This window comes from Pipistrellus kuhlii, unplaced genomic scaffold (assembly GCF_014108245.1).
Source record: "Pipistrellus kuhlii isolate mPipKuh1 unplaced genomic scaffold, mPipKuh1.p scaffold_m20_p_5, whole genome shotgun sequence".
Lineage (NCBI taxonomy): Eukaryota > Metazoa > Chordata > Mammalia > Chiroptera > Vespertilionidae > Pipistrellus > Pipistrellus kuhlii.
Genome location: NW_023425551.1, coordinates 71,472,101 through 71,489,431, shown reverse-complemented (window position 1 = coordinate 71,489,431; position 17,331 = coordinate 71,472,101). Strand labels below are relative to the sequence as shown.

The window sequence follows — 17,331 nt, the reverse complement described above, 5'->3', positions numbered from 1 at the left end:
GACAATTGGGAAGCCCTTTGGATGTGGGATGATATAGAGCCAGACCTCTGATTTCCTGAATATTCCTGGATGTTACCTGTGCCCCATTCAGTGCAGTAGCTCTTAAATGCTTACAGGGGGTGCCTGGGAGGAGGCATGCACAGGCTGCTTGGTTTCAGACTCCAAGGCATGAGACGCTGACATTCCACCTTGGTGCAGCAGGCAGCCTCTCTGATGACGTTGGAGTGACTTTCTGTTTTGGCTGGGAATATGTGGAAGCAGAACAGGGAAGGGGCGCCCATATGACATCATTTAGGAATGAGCAAGTACATGGAACATTAGTTAGTTTCTTAGGGCTTCCATGGCAAAGTACCACAATCTGGATGTCTTAAAATAACCGAGATGTATTTGCTCTCAGTCCAAAATCAAAGTGTTGGCAGAATGCACTTTCCTTGTCTCTTCCAGCTTCTGGTGGCCCCAGGTGTTCTTTGGCTTGTGGTAGCATGACTCCAACCTCTGCCCCTGTCCTCACTTAGCTAAGCTTCCTCAGTGTGTGTGTGCAAATTTTCATCTTCTTATATTAGTGGTCGGCAAACTCATTAGTCAACAGAGCTAAATATCAACAGTACGATTGAAATTTCTTTGGAGAGCCAAATTTTTAAAACTTAAACTTCTAACACCATTTCTTCAAAATAGACTTGCCCAGGCCATGGTATTTTGTGGAAGAGCCACACTCAAGGGGCCAAAGAGCTGCATGTAGCTCGAGAGCCACATTTTACTGACCACACAGTCTTATAAGGATGCCAGTTCCTTTGGAGCTGGGCTCATCCTGAACTAGTATGGCCTCATCTTACACTGATGACATCTGCAAAGACCCTATTCCAAATAAGGTCCCACTCACAGGTAACAAGTGTTAGGAGTCCAACATATCGTTTGGGGAGATAGAGTACAACCCATAATGCATGGATATGCAAAAAAGCAAAGTTACTATCCAAATAACTTATCCTAAGAATATCTGGAATGCTGTGGGGTCTTGTACCTATTGTCACCTGAACTTTGAGTTCACCCATTAAAAGGGTCAATGGCTTTTAGTTGTTGTTGTTCTAATTCTAAAAAGAGATAACTTATATGATGTAATATAATGTACAGTAAACTCATGTGTAATAAAATACAAATATGGAAGGGAGCTGTTAGCCATAGGGAGAGGGAAGACCCTGGGGACCTAATTGTCACTAGGACTCTTAAGAGAGGGGGGAGGGAGAATTTGAAGAAGAGGGAAAATGATCTATGAAGCTTAATGGCTAGAATTCCCCTGATGCCTCCTTCTTGTTATAGCATGACTTGTTGTAGAGGGTGCATGGTTAAAGAAAAACTAACAAGACAACATCAGACTTTAGGTTCTCAGAAGGTCCAAGTGGTGGGAGACTGTTGAGTATTCACAGAAATAGCAGTTCAGAGAAAATTCAGTCCTGAGGGACCGTTGGGGCCTGAAGCACAAAGCTGGTGTGGTCTGCTTTCACATGTGGGCCCTTGAATGGGCTTTGCAAATCATGGCTGCCCAGGGATTCTCCACAGCCACAGATCTCCTCACCTAGGTATGGTATGGGATATTTTCTATTGATCATGTTCCTTAATTTAATTCTGCAGAAAGGGTTGTTAACTGGGATTTCCAATGTTGCTAGGGTTTCAGGAAAATGGGATAATGCTAGCAATATTAAATTAACCACCTGGGGAAAAAATGTGTGGACACAGATGCTGGTAGTTGTGATACTAGCCAGGTGGAGAACCAAGGGATGGATTTGGAAGAGAAGTGTGATGGCCAATTATAACTTTGCTCCAAGAGCCTAAAGGTTAAAACAATAACCCCCATGAGTTCATCTGAACATGACATAAACAGTTCTTGACACCTGTTACATAATTTTTAAAATAGGCATGTAGCCTTGTAGCATATTCACGATTCAAATAATCCTATATAGTAAAAGCCTAATATTCTAAGTGTCCAAATGTTTGTCTGTTTACCCAGCAGCTATGATGTGCACTGACCATCAGGGTACAGACACTCTGACCAGTAGGTTAGCTTGCTGCTGGGATCTGACTGATCAGGACTGGGTGAGACAGGCTAGACACATCCTGGAGCCCTCCCGAGGTCTCTCCCTGCCCCCAATGTGCATCCGTGGGGTCCCTTGGTTTGGCCTGTGCCCTCTCACAATCCTGGACCCCTTGAGGGATGTCAGAAAGCTGGTTTCGGCCTGGTCCCCACAGGCTAGCCTGAGGGACCCACCGGTGCACAAACCTATGCACCAGGCCTCTAGTAAAACATGAAAGATGTATAGAGAAAAATCTTCCAACCTTCCATTCGGTTCCCATCCTTCCTAGCAAGAAACATTATTAGCTTTTTGTTTATCCTTCCAAGGAATTATTAAAATTTTCCTACCAAAACAGATGTATAATTCAGCTTTGCATTCTTTTACACAAATAGTAGCATACCATCTGAATTTTAATATATCTTTTTATACAAATGTAAAATGAAGTATGTATACATTTACTCATAGTTTTCAGAAGCAAGTATATAGAAATAATTTGTGTCTATCAAAAGAGAACTAATTAAGTTATAAAATATCTACAATGTAAAGTGGTATGCAGCTGTAAAAATAATGAGGATGAACCCTATTTCATTTATGGAAAGATCTGTAATATGCATTAAGCAAAAAAAATAATAATAATAAGATATAGAAGAATGTATGCAGTGTGTACTCTTCAGATGAGAACAGAGGGGATAAAATATATATTTTTATTTCTTGCAACTGAATAAAGAATAATCTGGAAGGATTCACAAGAAACTAATATAATCATTATTTACAGATGGTGAAGGAAGTATAATGATCAGAGATGTGGGTGGTGAAACTTTCCAATATTTATTTTGTTAAGCTGTTTTCATTTTTAAACCATTTGAATGAATTTACTATTTAAAATTACAATAAAAATGAAAAGAATTTCTGGAATCTGATAATTATACCAGAAACTTATCCTGCAAATATTTGCTCTCACACATTGAAAATCATCTGCAAGCTGGCCAGCATGGCTCAATGGTTGTGTATGGACCTATAAACCTAGAGATCATGGTTTGATTCCTGGTCAGGACACATGCCCAGCTTGTGGGCTCAATCCCCAGTGCAGGGCATGCAGGAGGCACCAACACATGATTCTCTCTCATCATTGATGTCTCTCTCTCTCTCTCTCTCTCTCTCTCTCTCTCTCTCTCTCTCCCTTTCTCTCTGAAATAAATAAAGATGTATTTTTTTAAAAAAGAAAATCACCTGCAAGGATGATTTACTGCAGTATTATTTCAAAAACAAAAGACTGGAAATGGCCTAAATGTCTATTAAACAAAGACTGGTTGAGTAAATTTACAGTCATACAATGAAACACTATACAGATGTTATAAAGAACGTGAAACATGAATTCACACAAAAAGTGCTCCAAGATATATTTGGTAAAAAATGCAAGACTAAAAAAAAATCCTGCCCTCCCATTTTTTATGAAATATGTATGACACATGCATATACACCCACATATCCTATATTCTCACAAAATAAGAACATATATGTGCAACGTGATGGGTGTGTGTACATGTAGAAATTTTCTGGAAATAAATACAAGAAACTGTTAGCAGTGGGGGCCTTTGGGGAACAAGTGAGAATGTTTGCAGCCGAAAGGTCACCGGCCTTTTATTTGTAATGCTTCTTGAACTGTATGGGTTCCTTTGTATTGTGTGCATGTTTTTTTAATTAAAAAGTTTTACAAATAAAAGTATATCCATATAATGAAAACTGTGCCCCTATAAAATAAACAACCGAGGAAGCTCTTTATGTACTTATACAGAACAGTTTCCAAGACCTATTATTAAGCAATTTGTACTGTTAATTTTAACTGTTGCAGGGTTTCTCATACTCTGTGTTACCTGACTCATTCTTGTATCTCTTTTCATTACTTTGAGTTTGATCACATTACAGTTCTGCCCCTCCGATTAAACTATTATTTTTTTTTCAGTCTGTCTCCTCACCTTTAAAACTTGGTATCAGTCTTTTAGGTTGAAATCCCAACTCCTACTGGCTAGTGAACACGAGCAATTTGCTAAACTGCTGTGGGCCTCAGAGTCCCATTCTGTAAATGAAAAAGTGGTATGCATTATGTGAATGTTGTAAGAATTTGGGATAATGCCAATTTGTACTTCTTAACCCCTTCGCCTTTAATATAATATTGAATGTCAACTGTAATTGAAATTTTTAAAAAATCGTGAAAAGAATGTGAGATAATGCAAATACATTTCATTTAGCACCAGAGGACCCAGGATAGGCATTCAACATGGTGACTGTTGCCACCGTTGACAATCTCTGGCATTTGGCAATCAGAACTGCAGACAGGCATGCCCACACCCTGGTTTTACACCAGGAAAAGCAAAGCTTTCTGTGTCATGACAAGGCCTTTCCTGAGGAAGCCCAGCATTTGGCTGGTCTTTTGGACACAGTAGCCTTGGGCCAATACCTCATGAGTATAGCTGGACTCTTATTGCCTGTATGGTGTATGTTATAGCCCCTCCCAGGGATGCTTCATCCCATGTTTTAACCATGAATTTTATCCAGTGGCTTTTCCCTCAGGATAACTCTTATTGGCATCTGTTACCCTCCGTTCATTAAGCCTATTTGTGTTTGTGTCCATATTTATGACAGTGTTTTTCAAAAGAGGAAGTGGGGGTGTCCACATTATCTTTCTTCATTTTTACAGCGTTGAAAAGGAAAAGAACTGCCTCTTCATATTGTCTCCATTTCATCCCCCAGTGCAGTTCTGGGTCAAGTGATCTCACTGATCATCTACTTGGCTTTCTGCCTTGATGCATTTATGGGGTCTTTTATTATTGACTTTGGAGCTCCTTGCAAGGTACTCCAAACAGCATTTTAAAATAGTCTCTAGTGGGCAATTTACATTTTAACTGCTCCTTTCATTACCCCCCTCAACACACTCATATAGTTCCCTTTTCTAGAATTAAATAACCGCATGATAGCTGTTGGGCTCCATGTCTCTCTTGGATGTTGAACTTGGAACCCTTGCAGTCTGTGCTATGTAGTGGTTCAGTTAGAATCTCATGCTCTTTCACATTCATCACCTTTCTCCCAGCTTTTATTTTCAGGTTATGTGTCATTTTGATACATTAGAGCCAGATAGGCTGGGCCATCTTGATTTGATTTTTGAAAACCTCCTGGAGAATCACAGACACACGGTGATAACAAACAATACTCCAGGAGTTGTGGGGTGCGTGAGGGTGTGGAGGGGACAAAAGAAAAGATCAAAGACCACCATGTCCTAAAAGTCCTTTGGTTCCAGGTGAATAGAAAGTCCCCTTTCCGCATTATTTAAACTAGCACTGAAGACCGAAAATGTGCCTTGTCTCTTAGGTCTTATTTTAGAAGCCACAGTACTTTGGAGATCATTACTCCAGAAATACAGATTTAGCATTTCAGGTTCTCTTACTTCCCTTCCCACCCACTTTCACAAATCCCAGTGCAGTGCCTGCCAACTTGTCATTTTTTCTTTCTCTTCATTTTATGCAGACTCATCTTCCCTAAGGACAGGGGTGGCCTTACTCTGAAGGCCAAGAACTTTATGAATTAAGAGAGTTTCTGGTGGACATTTCTCACAGAAAATAGTTCTTTGTAAGTCCAAAACTAATGGTTCCAAATCTGTAAGCCAGAAAGTACTCCTCCCCCCATGCACAAACATACCTTCCCAGAACATGTTCCTCATATTGAGACTCTACTGGCAGGATATATACTCTGGGTTTGATCTAAAATGGCAATTCTTGTGTGGCCTAAAGAGTTTTGTCTTTTTTAATTTTCTCATGTTTTATTTAAAGGAGGCATTCTACATTTTTTTTTCTTGTACTTAGAAATATACCAAGAAGCCCAAAGGGGAACAACTGACCCACGAACCAGTTTATCGTCAACCCCTTTCATGATATGGCAGCCCCGTGGGCACACAGTAGCTGAGCTGCAGAGGAGGAAGCTAGCACACTGCCCTCTAAGAGAGACAAAACCTGAAGTCAGTAAAGAAAGTGGAATTGCACACCCAGGAGAGAGCCTCAACAAGCACATAGCCATCAGGTCTAGTGTGCATACAAAACTAAGAAGAATTGGAAAAATGGTAAAACCCAAGGCTGGCAGTGATTTACGAAAATAAGCACTCATACTCTTCTAGTAAGAGAAAGTTGAGATCATCTGGAAGCACATTTAGCAATATATATCAGGAGACTTAAAATGTTCATGTCTTCTGATTTACTAGCCCTTTCATCTCCAGAAACCTATTCTGAGGGGAAACAGCAAGAATGGAGAATCTAGTTTCTTAGAGCCTCATCATGGCATTGTTGTAAGAGTAAGAAATTAGAAATATCCTAAAGACCAAATAACAGGGAACTGGTTAAAAGTATTATGATACATAAGGATGATGTTACAGATGAAAAAATGCAAGGAAATGTGTTCATGGTATATGAGTGAAAAACATTAAAAACAGGATGTAGAATGTTAGCTGACAATTATAAAAACACACACTAGAGAAATTCACTGGTCAAGAAAAGGGAAGTTTACTGGTTTTATTTCAATAAAGAACACCTTCCTGACAAAGCTTTGGTAGTATTTCTGTAGAACAAAACTGAAGGAGGATATTTATAGGGTTTTGAGGCCAGAGCTGAAGTGGGTCTTACCACGTAGGGACTGGTTGGGATTGGGCAATTTGGGGCATAGTAGCTTTGCATTGCTGAGCACTGTTAAGTAAGGTCTTGAAGCAAATATTGTTAAGCAATCAGTTGGTCTTCATAAATAAGCAAGGATTTTCTGGAATAAGTAGTAAGTTATTGTTGTCTGGTTCCAGTATTGTTAGTCACAAAATAGGAAAATATCATTTACCCATAATTATTTAACATAGAAGCAGGGAAGTACATTGGTTTCAGTTCTCAATAACAGCTAGTAAAAGCCTAGAAATGTAATTATTTACAAATTAATAGTGGTTACTTTTGGGTGTAAGGATTAAGGTAGACTTTAACTTCTTCCTTTTTGCTTCTCTGTATTTTCTCAATCCTCTCTAAAGAACATATATTCAGGAAGAAAAGGGTAAATTTGTTTAACCCTTATTTGGCCAGATAATTGGAAGACTAGAGCCATCCTCATCTCAAAGATTCTAATCCATTTTTTAATATAACACCCAATCTAAGCAGAATTTTGTGGCCAACTTGGGAAACTGGCTAAATCATTACATAATCACAACCATGTGATCCAATGAGCACTGGGCAGCTTTTCATCTTTTCAGGCAGACAGAAACATGCAGTATGGACTGTTTTAGAATCATCCATGCTTCAGAACTATATTAGAAACATATTTAACTAACACAAATACCCGTTTTTCTCCTTGGCTCTCTGTTATCACTCCATTTTCAGAAACAAGGTGCAGTGGATGTCAGGGACTTGGGGGAAAGGAAGAGTGAGATCTGAGGTGAACCCAGAAATCTAGAATACTGTCTCATGACCTCTCCAGCCAACCACTAATAAATATTTTTGAGCATCTAATCTTTGCTGAGTGCTAGCCCAGGTGAGACCTGGCACAGTATTGGATAACCTACACTCCATCCCTTAAAGGAGCTTAGTTTTTAATTGAGCAGAAGATGATGGGGAGTGGCTAACGCAGGAACAATTCCAGAGCAATACAAAATGACGTGCAGCAAGCACTGCTCCACAGGAGGGAGAGTACTTGATTCCAAGCTGGTCTCTATCACCATATCTGTATTATATACCTTGTGCAGTTTAGACTCCAAGTCCTATATAAACTCTGAAATAAGATGATTTGGGGCATTGAGATTTTCTAGCTAAAGAAGGGTTAAACTTTAAAAATAACACCCATACTTTTCATTAAAAATCTTTCCAAAGTTTGAGTCTGCTTTACTTTTTACATAAATAATTGCAGCTTAACAAACTTAACTACAGAGGCCAGCTTCATTTTCATTGCATATAGATGAAGATTTCACTGGACATAGACTAGAAAGACAAGGGGCTGATATGGGTGTGAATTGACTCCAAGATATACTAGAATTTACTGTAAAAGAAAAAAAAATCTCCCAATTCCTAATATTCATGTATTTCCTGGTGATCATCTTTTTTCTATTAAAGACCAGAGTGAGACCTTCCAACAAAATGAAATTCCAATTGGCTGAAATGCCATTTCACTCTAAATAATCCTTTATTAACAATAACTACTCTTCATCAGGAATCTCATCATCTCATAGGCAAGGGACCTCAATAATTGCCTTGGGGAAACAGAGGCCCAGAAAGGGGCCTATTCAAGGTCACATAGAAGTTTAATGATGGACACATGATTAGAATTCTGATCTCTTTGTTTTCAATCCCGACCTTCCTACCTCTCTAGTCTGATGCCCCATGCTTTTTTGAGCAAGGTAAAACCTACTGAGAATTCTGAGGACTTCAGCTACTAGACATAAAAATAAAAGAAACATGGCTCACAGTACCTTTGAGTATAATGAGATACTCTCACTTCCAAGTTCACTTTCTGGAAGTTCTCTGGAACAGGACTCGGTTCTCAATGCAAGGCACAGTCATTGCTATTCATATGCCATGGATTTCATCATAAAACAGACAGAGAGAAATGAAGCTCCCATGTGGCCCTCCTGTAGAGCAGACCCTCTGCATTAAAACAGTGGAAACATGGACACTTCCTGAGTGAGCAATATGATCACCTAATAGGCTAATAACAACAACAAACTTAGTTAATATGCCACTAAGGATGCCTTTGGCCATTCATAATAATAATAAACTAAACTAAACCACTCTCAAACAATGCCACTCTCAAACAATGTGGAATCTATTACAGACCTGGAAATACAGATTTAGAGCCAGTTTCCTAGTTTGCTGACTCAGTAGCTCAGTGGTTCCATCCATGACCCCAGCTCTCCATTCTTGCTGCCATTTGCAGGTATTGTCTTTACCCCAAGGTTTGCCTATCATGGTCTCCAGAGAGCCAGCAGTTGCAGGCCTCCCATAGGCATAGACTTTCTTTTCTTAAAATATATTTATATTGATATTGATTCCAGAGAGGAAGAGAGAAGAGAGAGAGATATAGAAACACCAATGATCAGAATAATTGATTAGCTGTTCCTCATGTCACCTATTGGAGATGGAGCCTGCAATGTGGGCAAGTGCTTTGACCAGGAATCAAACCATAATCTTCTTTTCTTTTTTTTAATATATATTTTATTGATTTTTTTTGCCCCCCTCCCTCCCTCCCACACATCCCCTCCCTCCCCAGAGTTTTGTGTCCATTGGTTGTACTTATATGCATGTATAAAAGTCCTTCGGTTGATCTATTATCTCCCCCAGATCTTCCTCCCCTCCCCGCTGTAATTTGACAGTCTACTTGTTGATATACTGTCTCTATATCTATCTTTTGGTTCATCAGTTTATAATGCTCTTTATTATCCACAAATGAGTGAGGTCATGTGGTGTTTCTCTTTCATTGATTGGCTTATTTCACTCAGCATGATGTTCTCCAATTCTATCCAGGTTGCTGCAAATGATGAGAATTCCTTCTTTTTTATGGCAGCATAGTATTCCATTGTGTAGATGTACCATAGTTTTTGGATCCAATCATCTGCTGACGGACACTTAGACTGTTTCCAAATTCTGGCTATTATAGATTGTGCTGCTATGAACATAGGGGTGCATATATCCTTTCTGATTGGTGTTTCTAGTTTCTAGGGATATATTCCTAGAAGTGGGATTACTGGGTCAAATGGGAGTTCCATTTTCAGTTTTTTGAGGAAACTCCACACTGTTCTCCACAGTGGTTGCACCAGTCTGCATTCCCACCAGCAGTGCAAGAGGGTTCCTTTTTCTCCGCAACCTCGCCAACACTTGTCGTTTGTTGATTTGTTGATGTTGGCCATTCTGACAGGTGTGAGATGGTACCGCATTGTTGTCAAACCATAATCTTCTAGTTCAAGCATGTCAAACTTGTGACCCACAACAAATATTTTTACAGCCTAGCCAATATAACAGTATGTAAGAAATGTTTTAATAAAAATTTCATAACTTAATTTTCACAATATCCTGTCATACATTATATATATATATATATATAACTAAGGGACCATCTGACCAGTAACTATAATACACAATGACCACTAGGGGGCAGACCTTCAACACAGAAGCTGCTGAACTATGGTGACTTGGCAGCAGTGGTTCTTGGGTGACAAACCCAGAACCAGAGAGAAGGGAGCCTGATTCAGGGGTGCATTACCCAAGAACCATCTTCTTACAATCCAGGACCCCTTTGGGGATGTCAGAGAGCTGGTTTTGGGTCTGATCCCTATAGGCCAGGCTGAGGGACCCCACCTGCCTGAGGGACCACACTCATTCCACAGACGCCCTTGGGAGGGACCACAGGAGGTTGGCTCCAGGGCATGTCCAGCCCCTCTTACCCAATCCTACCCCACAGGCCACCTTTTAATTAATTTTCTTTTAATCTGCACAAATCTATGCACCAGGGCACTAGTTATTAATAAGGAACTACAACGTTTGCTAATGTCTTATTACTATAATCATGTTGCATTCATTTCCCTTAAATGCCTTATGTGGAAGCACACCATTTCTCTCCACTAATACTAGCATCAAATATTTTAGCAGCCGATTGCCATGTCATTAGTCTTGGATTGAATTGTTTGGTTTGCACAACAGAAAACATTTCCCTCTTGGAGAACAAGAAAAAATAAGTTTATTTGTGTTATGCTTATTAATTTGTGCAGTTATTCAGTATCTGGTAAGTTAATGTTAAAGGAAAAAAATATTAATTTTATTAAAATGTTCTATTATTTTATGTTAATGACTACTCACTTATTTCAGCTCTTTGATTTCAGCGTGTCTCTACTGAAATAAACCTCCATTTCTATGAAAATTGAAGCTTTTGTTTTTGGGGGGACCCACATAAACTTAAACCTTGTTTATTTGGCTTATGTTAGCCTTGAGTTTGACATGCTTGTTCTAGTTCATAGGTTGACACGCAACCACTGAACCACACCAGCTGGGCAGGAATCACTTTCTTAAGAACAAAGAGATGTTTCTCAGAAGTTCCTGAACAAATATTCCCTCACAATACTGGGTGGAACTTGGTCAAGCACCCACTCAGAAACCAACCACAGCCTGAGGAAGGGCTCAGACCATTCATGATTCACCCCTGGAAATGGGTTTGGAAATGCACTCACCTGAGTCATATAAGCTATGGAGACAGTGGTCAGGAGGGAAGTGGGGAGACACAGGGATATGTATTCCAACCAATCAGAGCTCTGCACAGGGAGGTAGATTCTAACCAATCAGAGCTCTGCACAGGGAGGTGGATTCCGACCAATCAGAGCTCTGCTAGAGGGAGACTGAGATAGTCAGGATAAAGAGATGACCAGTGACAGCATCTGCTTCACCTGTTCTCCCACCAGGACTTCCTCCCTGTGCCAGGTGCTACATCCTGTTCCAGAGGATGAGAAGCAGGTTCCGAGACAGCAGGGAGGACACAGGGACTACCAGGACCTTCACACCTTCTAGCAATGTGGATGCTCATAGAGCTCCTTAGCAGGGATTAGGTTGACTTTCGGGAAATCTAGCTGAGGACTCTTGGGTCCATAATCCAGAGTCAATGATGTGGTGCTAAGGTGGGAATTTCAGACCAGGAATGCCGAGAGGGCATTTTAATACAGTATTTCTTAAATCACTTCTGGACTATCACTATAAGTCTACCTCTAGGACCTATAATGCAGATAGGAAATTGAAATGAGAAAGATGAAGGGGCATCAGAATTTTACTTAATTAATTTTTTTTTCTTTACCTAGTCATGTACGATGATAGAGTTTTAGCCTTGCTAAAATAAAAATCCATTTTTGGATAGCTTTTTGCTTTTCCTTTTCTTCTTCTTGTCTTTTCTTTTTATCTGTTTTTGATGCTTAAAGAGAATGGACATATTTTCTTTTTAAATTTTTATTTTATAACCAGAAGTTTGTGTGTTCTTTTATAATAAAAAAATAATAATAAAATAAAAAGCCTTTACTTAGAAAAAAATAAGTATTTCATACTTGTCATTCAAAAGACCACAAGATCTCCCCACCTTCAGAAAGAAGTCTAATGATTCTTGGGTAATATTTGAAAATAAACCAACTTTATTTGAATCAATCAATATCAATTGAGACTGGAAAACAAATTTATAACTGGTTCATATGAGGAAAACACTCAGCAATATCTTCATTAAAAGGCATTTTACATTCATTAAGGCTGAAAAGCAAGTCCTGTTATTTTATCACCACAGTTAAAGGTCTTGAGAAAATCAAGTGTCTTTATTAAATGAGATGCTTGTTTTTCCTAAAATCTAGGTATCTTTTGTTAAATTAGTTAACTCTCCAGCTTATCAAATGGGTCAACCAGGTGGTCAGGAAAGTAAGACAAATTCAAACATCAGCTGGGCATTTTATATTTTAAATATATGCATAGTCAATATTGTGAAATCTCAAGCTACATAAATATATCTTAGATAACTAGTTCCTTAAAACTATGTTTTGCCATAAAACAGATTGCTTTTATAGACACACAGATTAGAACAAACCCTCTCGTGCGGCCATCTTTTATTTTATATTTGGTTGGGGAGGGAAGGTTTGGATCTAGTTCCTTCAGTAATAGTAAATAAAACTGTGCACACTTGAATCATACCTAATTATGAAATGAAAGGGTCCTGAAACTAAGCTGGGAGGAGAATATTGACAAAGGGAGAGGAGCATGCCTTCCTGAGGCGGCACCTGCTGTTTGGTTTGAGGGCAGAAGAGCAATGAACAGAAGACAATAGGCCTGTGTGCAGAAGGGGCCTAAGGCCAGTGATGTGACCCATCAGTGCTCCTGACATCAGAACCAGGGTGCTTTGTGTGCACATTTCTTTCTCTAACACTTAAGATTCTTTTTAATGTCGGACACAAAACTAAGCCAGTGATCCCTTGGGAGTTGTGGACTTAAGTTTAACTATGAGCTAACTCTTCACCTTTCCAAGGTCTAAGACTTCATCATTTTAATCCATTCCGCTCCCGAGATGGCTCCGGGCCAAGGGCTGAGACTCATAAGACCCTCCCGGCTATCTGCTGCCTCTGGGCCAATTTAATTTTAGGTTCAGACTCCCACTGGTTTCTCAGGGTGAAAACTCAGCTAGACCTGCACCTTCCTGACTCCGCCTCCCTTTTACTTTTCTTTTTCCAGACCTTGCTGATTCCTGGGACTCTGGGATCTTTAGGGTCTTTTCCAGGTGTGATCCTTTTGTGACAACTCTACGATGTTTCTGTCGGCAAAGTGGCCAATGGACCCTGGTAGGCTGAAGAGCTTCTATTGCTTCATTTGACAAATGCTAGAAAATAGGATTTTTTTCCTAATGAAAATTCAAGATCTTTACTGGCCATCCAGCGGAAAAGTGGACACAGAGGACAGTGCTGTGCCCTGGGAAGCTGTGCTTTAGTCTGAGATCCTGTGGCCAAAGAAACTGATGTTTTTCACTTTTCTAGGCATTAGTTTTGTGCCAGGCAGCTGTGTCCCTCATTTCAAACAAGATCCTCTTATTCATGCCTGTGATTCTGAGTTGTCGGGCAATTATTTCACTGCCTTTGTCAAGAGATGAAGGCCAGCGATAAAAGGAACTATGCTCTGGATCCGTCAAGATTTTACTTACCCAGCTCATCTTTCAGAGTTATTAAAATCTTACCCAATATCTTCACTCTGGGCCAACCTGAGAGGTAGGCAGTGCTGAGTAGATGGGTAAATGCAGTATAGTCATTGCATTTGACTTGTTTCTGCCTCTGACCCTCACAAGAAGGAAGGAAGGAAGGAAGGGAGGGAGGGAGGGAGGGAGGGAGGGAGGGAGGGAGGGAGGAAGGAAGGAAGGAAGGAAGGAAGGAAGGAAGGAAGGAAGGAAGGAAGGAAAAGTCACATGACAGTAACAGTTAAGGAAGATAAATTAAAAAACAAAAACAGGATTTCAACCCTTTTGGGGCCACTGAAATGCTTTCTGTGGGAGCAATGTTCATTTGGGACCCATAACAAGGGTTGCCTCCTGTCTTAAAATTGGAATGTGGGGTCAAATTTCAAACCTTCAAGACTCTGAGTTGGTCCTGGGGACACCTAAGAACCTACCACACTTGCTGGGAGATGATTTGCTGTATATGACAAGGTGATGGCCTAGCCTCAGAAGGCTGAAGAAAAATCTCTTGAAAAAAAAATAATCAGAAGGTAATATTATTATTATTTAAAAATACTCTCATAAATCTGGCCATAAGACCTTCAATCTCTAAGTCAATAGTTGCATTATATAATAATCTAATGTTGAAATAAAAATATATTCCTGAATTAAGTATCTTTCCATCTCTAACTCCTCCCCCTCTTTTAAATGGTTATAATTAATCATAACTGCCTATTAGTGTTATTTATGTAAAATTGAGTCAGCCACAGATGGAACATCTAGAAACAACAATATTGATTTGGTTTGGCTTGTTTGTTTTTAAAAACTGCTTTTACAGACTCGCCAGTTGTTGGAATTCTGAGAATCAAGTCAGGGCTGTTAGTGGGTGCCAACACCGCTGGGGGAGCTGGCCCGCCTGGGCTCCCTGTTTTCTCTGTCCCTCGAATGTGCTTCTAGAGCAGCGCCACGTAAGGACTCTGGAACGCTGACTGCCTCTAGGGTCCTGGCCTGAGCTGCCAAGGCTGGGGAAGGATTTCACACTAATTAAAAGGCCTCCTGGGATCATTCAAGCTTTCATCCCCCAGAAGGCCAGCGGGGGCTTTCCCTTATGGTAAAAGGACTATTTCCTCACCATTTTTCCTTTTTAAACACTTTTGGGGGAAGGGGGGCGGAAGGAGAAACAAGTTTCCAGGGAATTGTGGAAAGGATCCTTTAGAGGTGAAAATGAATCAACTCATTCTGCTTTTTCAAAACTCTCAGGCTTATAAAATATCCTACTGAGCAATTTCCTCTTCCTCAGTGGGCTGAAGGAGACCCCCTGTTTCTTCCCCTCTGCTCTGATCAAGGGGTCCCCTTTTTCTCCTGAGATCCCTGGAGACAGCTAGTTCTGGGGATAGCTTGGGCTGGAATTTGTTGATGTTTGTATGGTGAGGACCCATGCTGTCCTGCCCTCCCTGAGCAATGAGTCAAGTCCTGGGGCTTGCCGGCATTTGGGAACCTCACTCGCCACTGGCAGGCAGCACAGAAGGGAGGATTGTTGAAGGTGAGGATCTGTGGCAGTGGATTTCCTCACACAGGGCATTCATAGGAGAGGGAGCTGATGATAAGTTCATTTCTCTTAGTTTCCTGTGCACTGGTCACCATACTCAAGCAGGGTAAGATTTTAAGGAGGCGAAACTCAAGAATGACTTGGGAGAGCAATATTGTCTAAAAAATAGTTTCCTTTTGTTCATCTGGTCGTTGAGTCAGGTGGTAGGAACGTTAACCCAGATGGGCATACCTGTTTCCTTCAAGTTCAAACCGCATGGTTTCCCAGTCAGAAAAGCTCGAGGACTTTCTTCCTAAGGTTCCATGACCATGCCACCTCCTCATTGTGACTCTCCCCCAGGGGAGGCTGCGGCTGGATCAGCCCGGAGCAGCTGCCTGCGAGCCCCCAGGTGGCAGATCCGTATCCAGGAACAACCTCAAGAGCCTGCAAAGTCATTTTTGGCCAATTCTTGGGTTTTTGCTATAAGGTTGGTAATTACATGCCAACATCAGTTCAAGACTTAGTTTAGGAGAGAGAAGACCTGACTTCAAAATTTCCAGGGAACATTGAGCATCATAAAGGATATTTTAAATCTTCACCCTTCCCTCCACCTCCCATGCTCTTCTACTTTCTCACAGACCAAAATTCACTTGTAGATAAACATAGTCAAACCCAGGCATGTAACCTGCAAAGAAGCAACTACCCCTAAGCAAGCAAACCCCATGGCTGGTAGACCCCTAGGGCCTTTTGGCATCAATGCTGCTCCCTTCCCCTCCTCCCCCATGCCCCCAGTTTGGAATTGATGCCAATTTCCTTTCCTGGCAAGGCCTGGACAGTATAAACACAGAGGTCGGTGTCAGCCAGGTACACGATGGCACCGTGACCGTCAGAACACTGCAATGAACTGAGACTGGGCCTGACGTGGCTTTCCAGTCTGGCCTTCAGAGTCCAGGAGTTTCAGGAAGTAGTGAGTGACTCAAGGTGTGTCTGCCCGATGTCAAAATCCACAACCTGCTTGGTCCCTCTCCATTCACTCTCTCCGACCCCTGAGAGCAGGGGATCTTTATGTAATAAGAGCTAAGATGGCATTTGTCCTTGGCCTCGGAGTTACGAACAAAGAGGAGGAAGGAAGAGAACAGGGCGTTGCAAGTTTCTAATGCATCTGAGGAGATGTTTTGATATTGGCAGAAGGGGCCAGTGTAACACTGACCCCAAATACGCTGAACCCAGACTGGACCCAAAGGCTGAGAGCTTGACTAGGTCTAGCATTTCTGCTTGCGGAGTCCTGTGTGATCAGATGGGCTGGCGCTGACCTTCACTAAGATGGCAGGCTGGAGTTTGAATGATGCTAGCAAGGCATGGCCTGACCATTAAAAACGTGTCCCGAGGCAAAGTGGAGGGGGGTCTGTGAAGAGGAGTCCTTTGGGAGAAGCTGAGTTCTGCAGCAGTGACGGGGCGAGATGGCCAAGATGGCCGAGCTCAGGATCGGCTGAGGCGCTTGGCGACGTCGGCGTAGGCCAGCTCGATCTCTGAGTCAGCGGCACAGGTGTTGGTGAACTCGTCCCGGGCGTAGGCGTTCTTGAGGTACCGCCACAGGCCTGTCATCTCTGCCGGGAAGTCGTAGTTGCGGTATTTCTTGGCCACAATCTACAACAGAGATGGTGTTAGAGCAGGAAGTAAGGCATTGAGGAGGTGTTAGGGTGAGACCCAGGATGTGTGCACAGCAAATCCTCTACCCCCTATGCATCACACCAGACCAGCAGCAAAGTGTCTGATGCAAAGGGCCAATGCTGCCTCTGTATTTTATTTTGGTTTGCATTCTTTTATTTTATATTTCTTAAATTAATGTAATATTCCCTTTGACCTAATCATTCTGCTTCTAGGGATTTTTCCTTAGGAAATAATCATGAATATACACAAAGATTTAGCTACACGTATGGGATCACAGGACTGTTTGGAATGGAAAAAAAAAAAAAAAAAAAAAATGGTACACAACACAAGATGTCCAGCAACATATGACTG

The 17,331-nt window shown here is 41.2% G+C and overlaps 1 protein-coding gene across 4 annotated transcripts in view; it reads right to left on the bottom strand.

Annotated features, from left to right (window-relative positions):
* Nucleotides 1-12,211: 12,211 nt before the first annotated feature.
* CLIC5 (chloride intracellular channel 5) overlaps nt 12,212-17,331 on the bottom strand; it is a 141,884-nt gene continuing 136,764 nt past the window's right edge. For all 4 annotated transcript variants that reach the window (XM_036415103.2, XM_036415104.2, XM_036415105.2 and 1 more), the window contains one exon: nt 12,212-16,956. In XM_036415103.2, the coding sequence (XP_036270996.1) occupies nt 16,789-16,956 (168 nt within the window). In that variant the 3' untranslated portion in view covers nt 12,212-16,788. The remainder of the gene's footprint in view (nt 16,957-17,331) is intronic.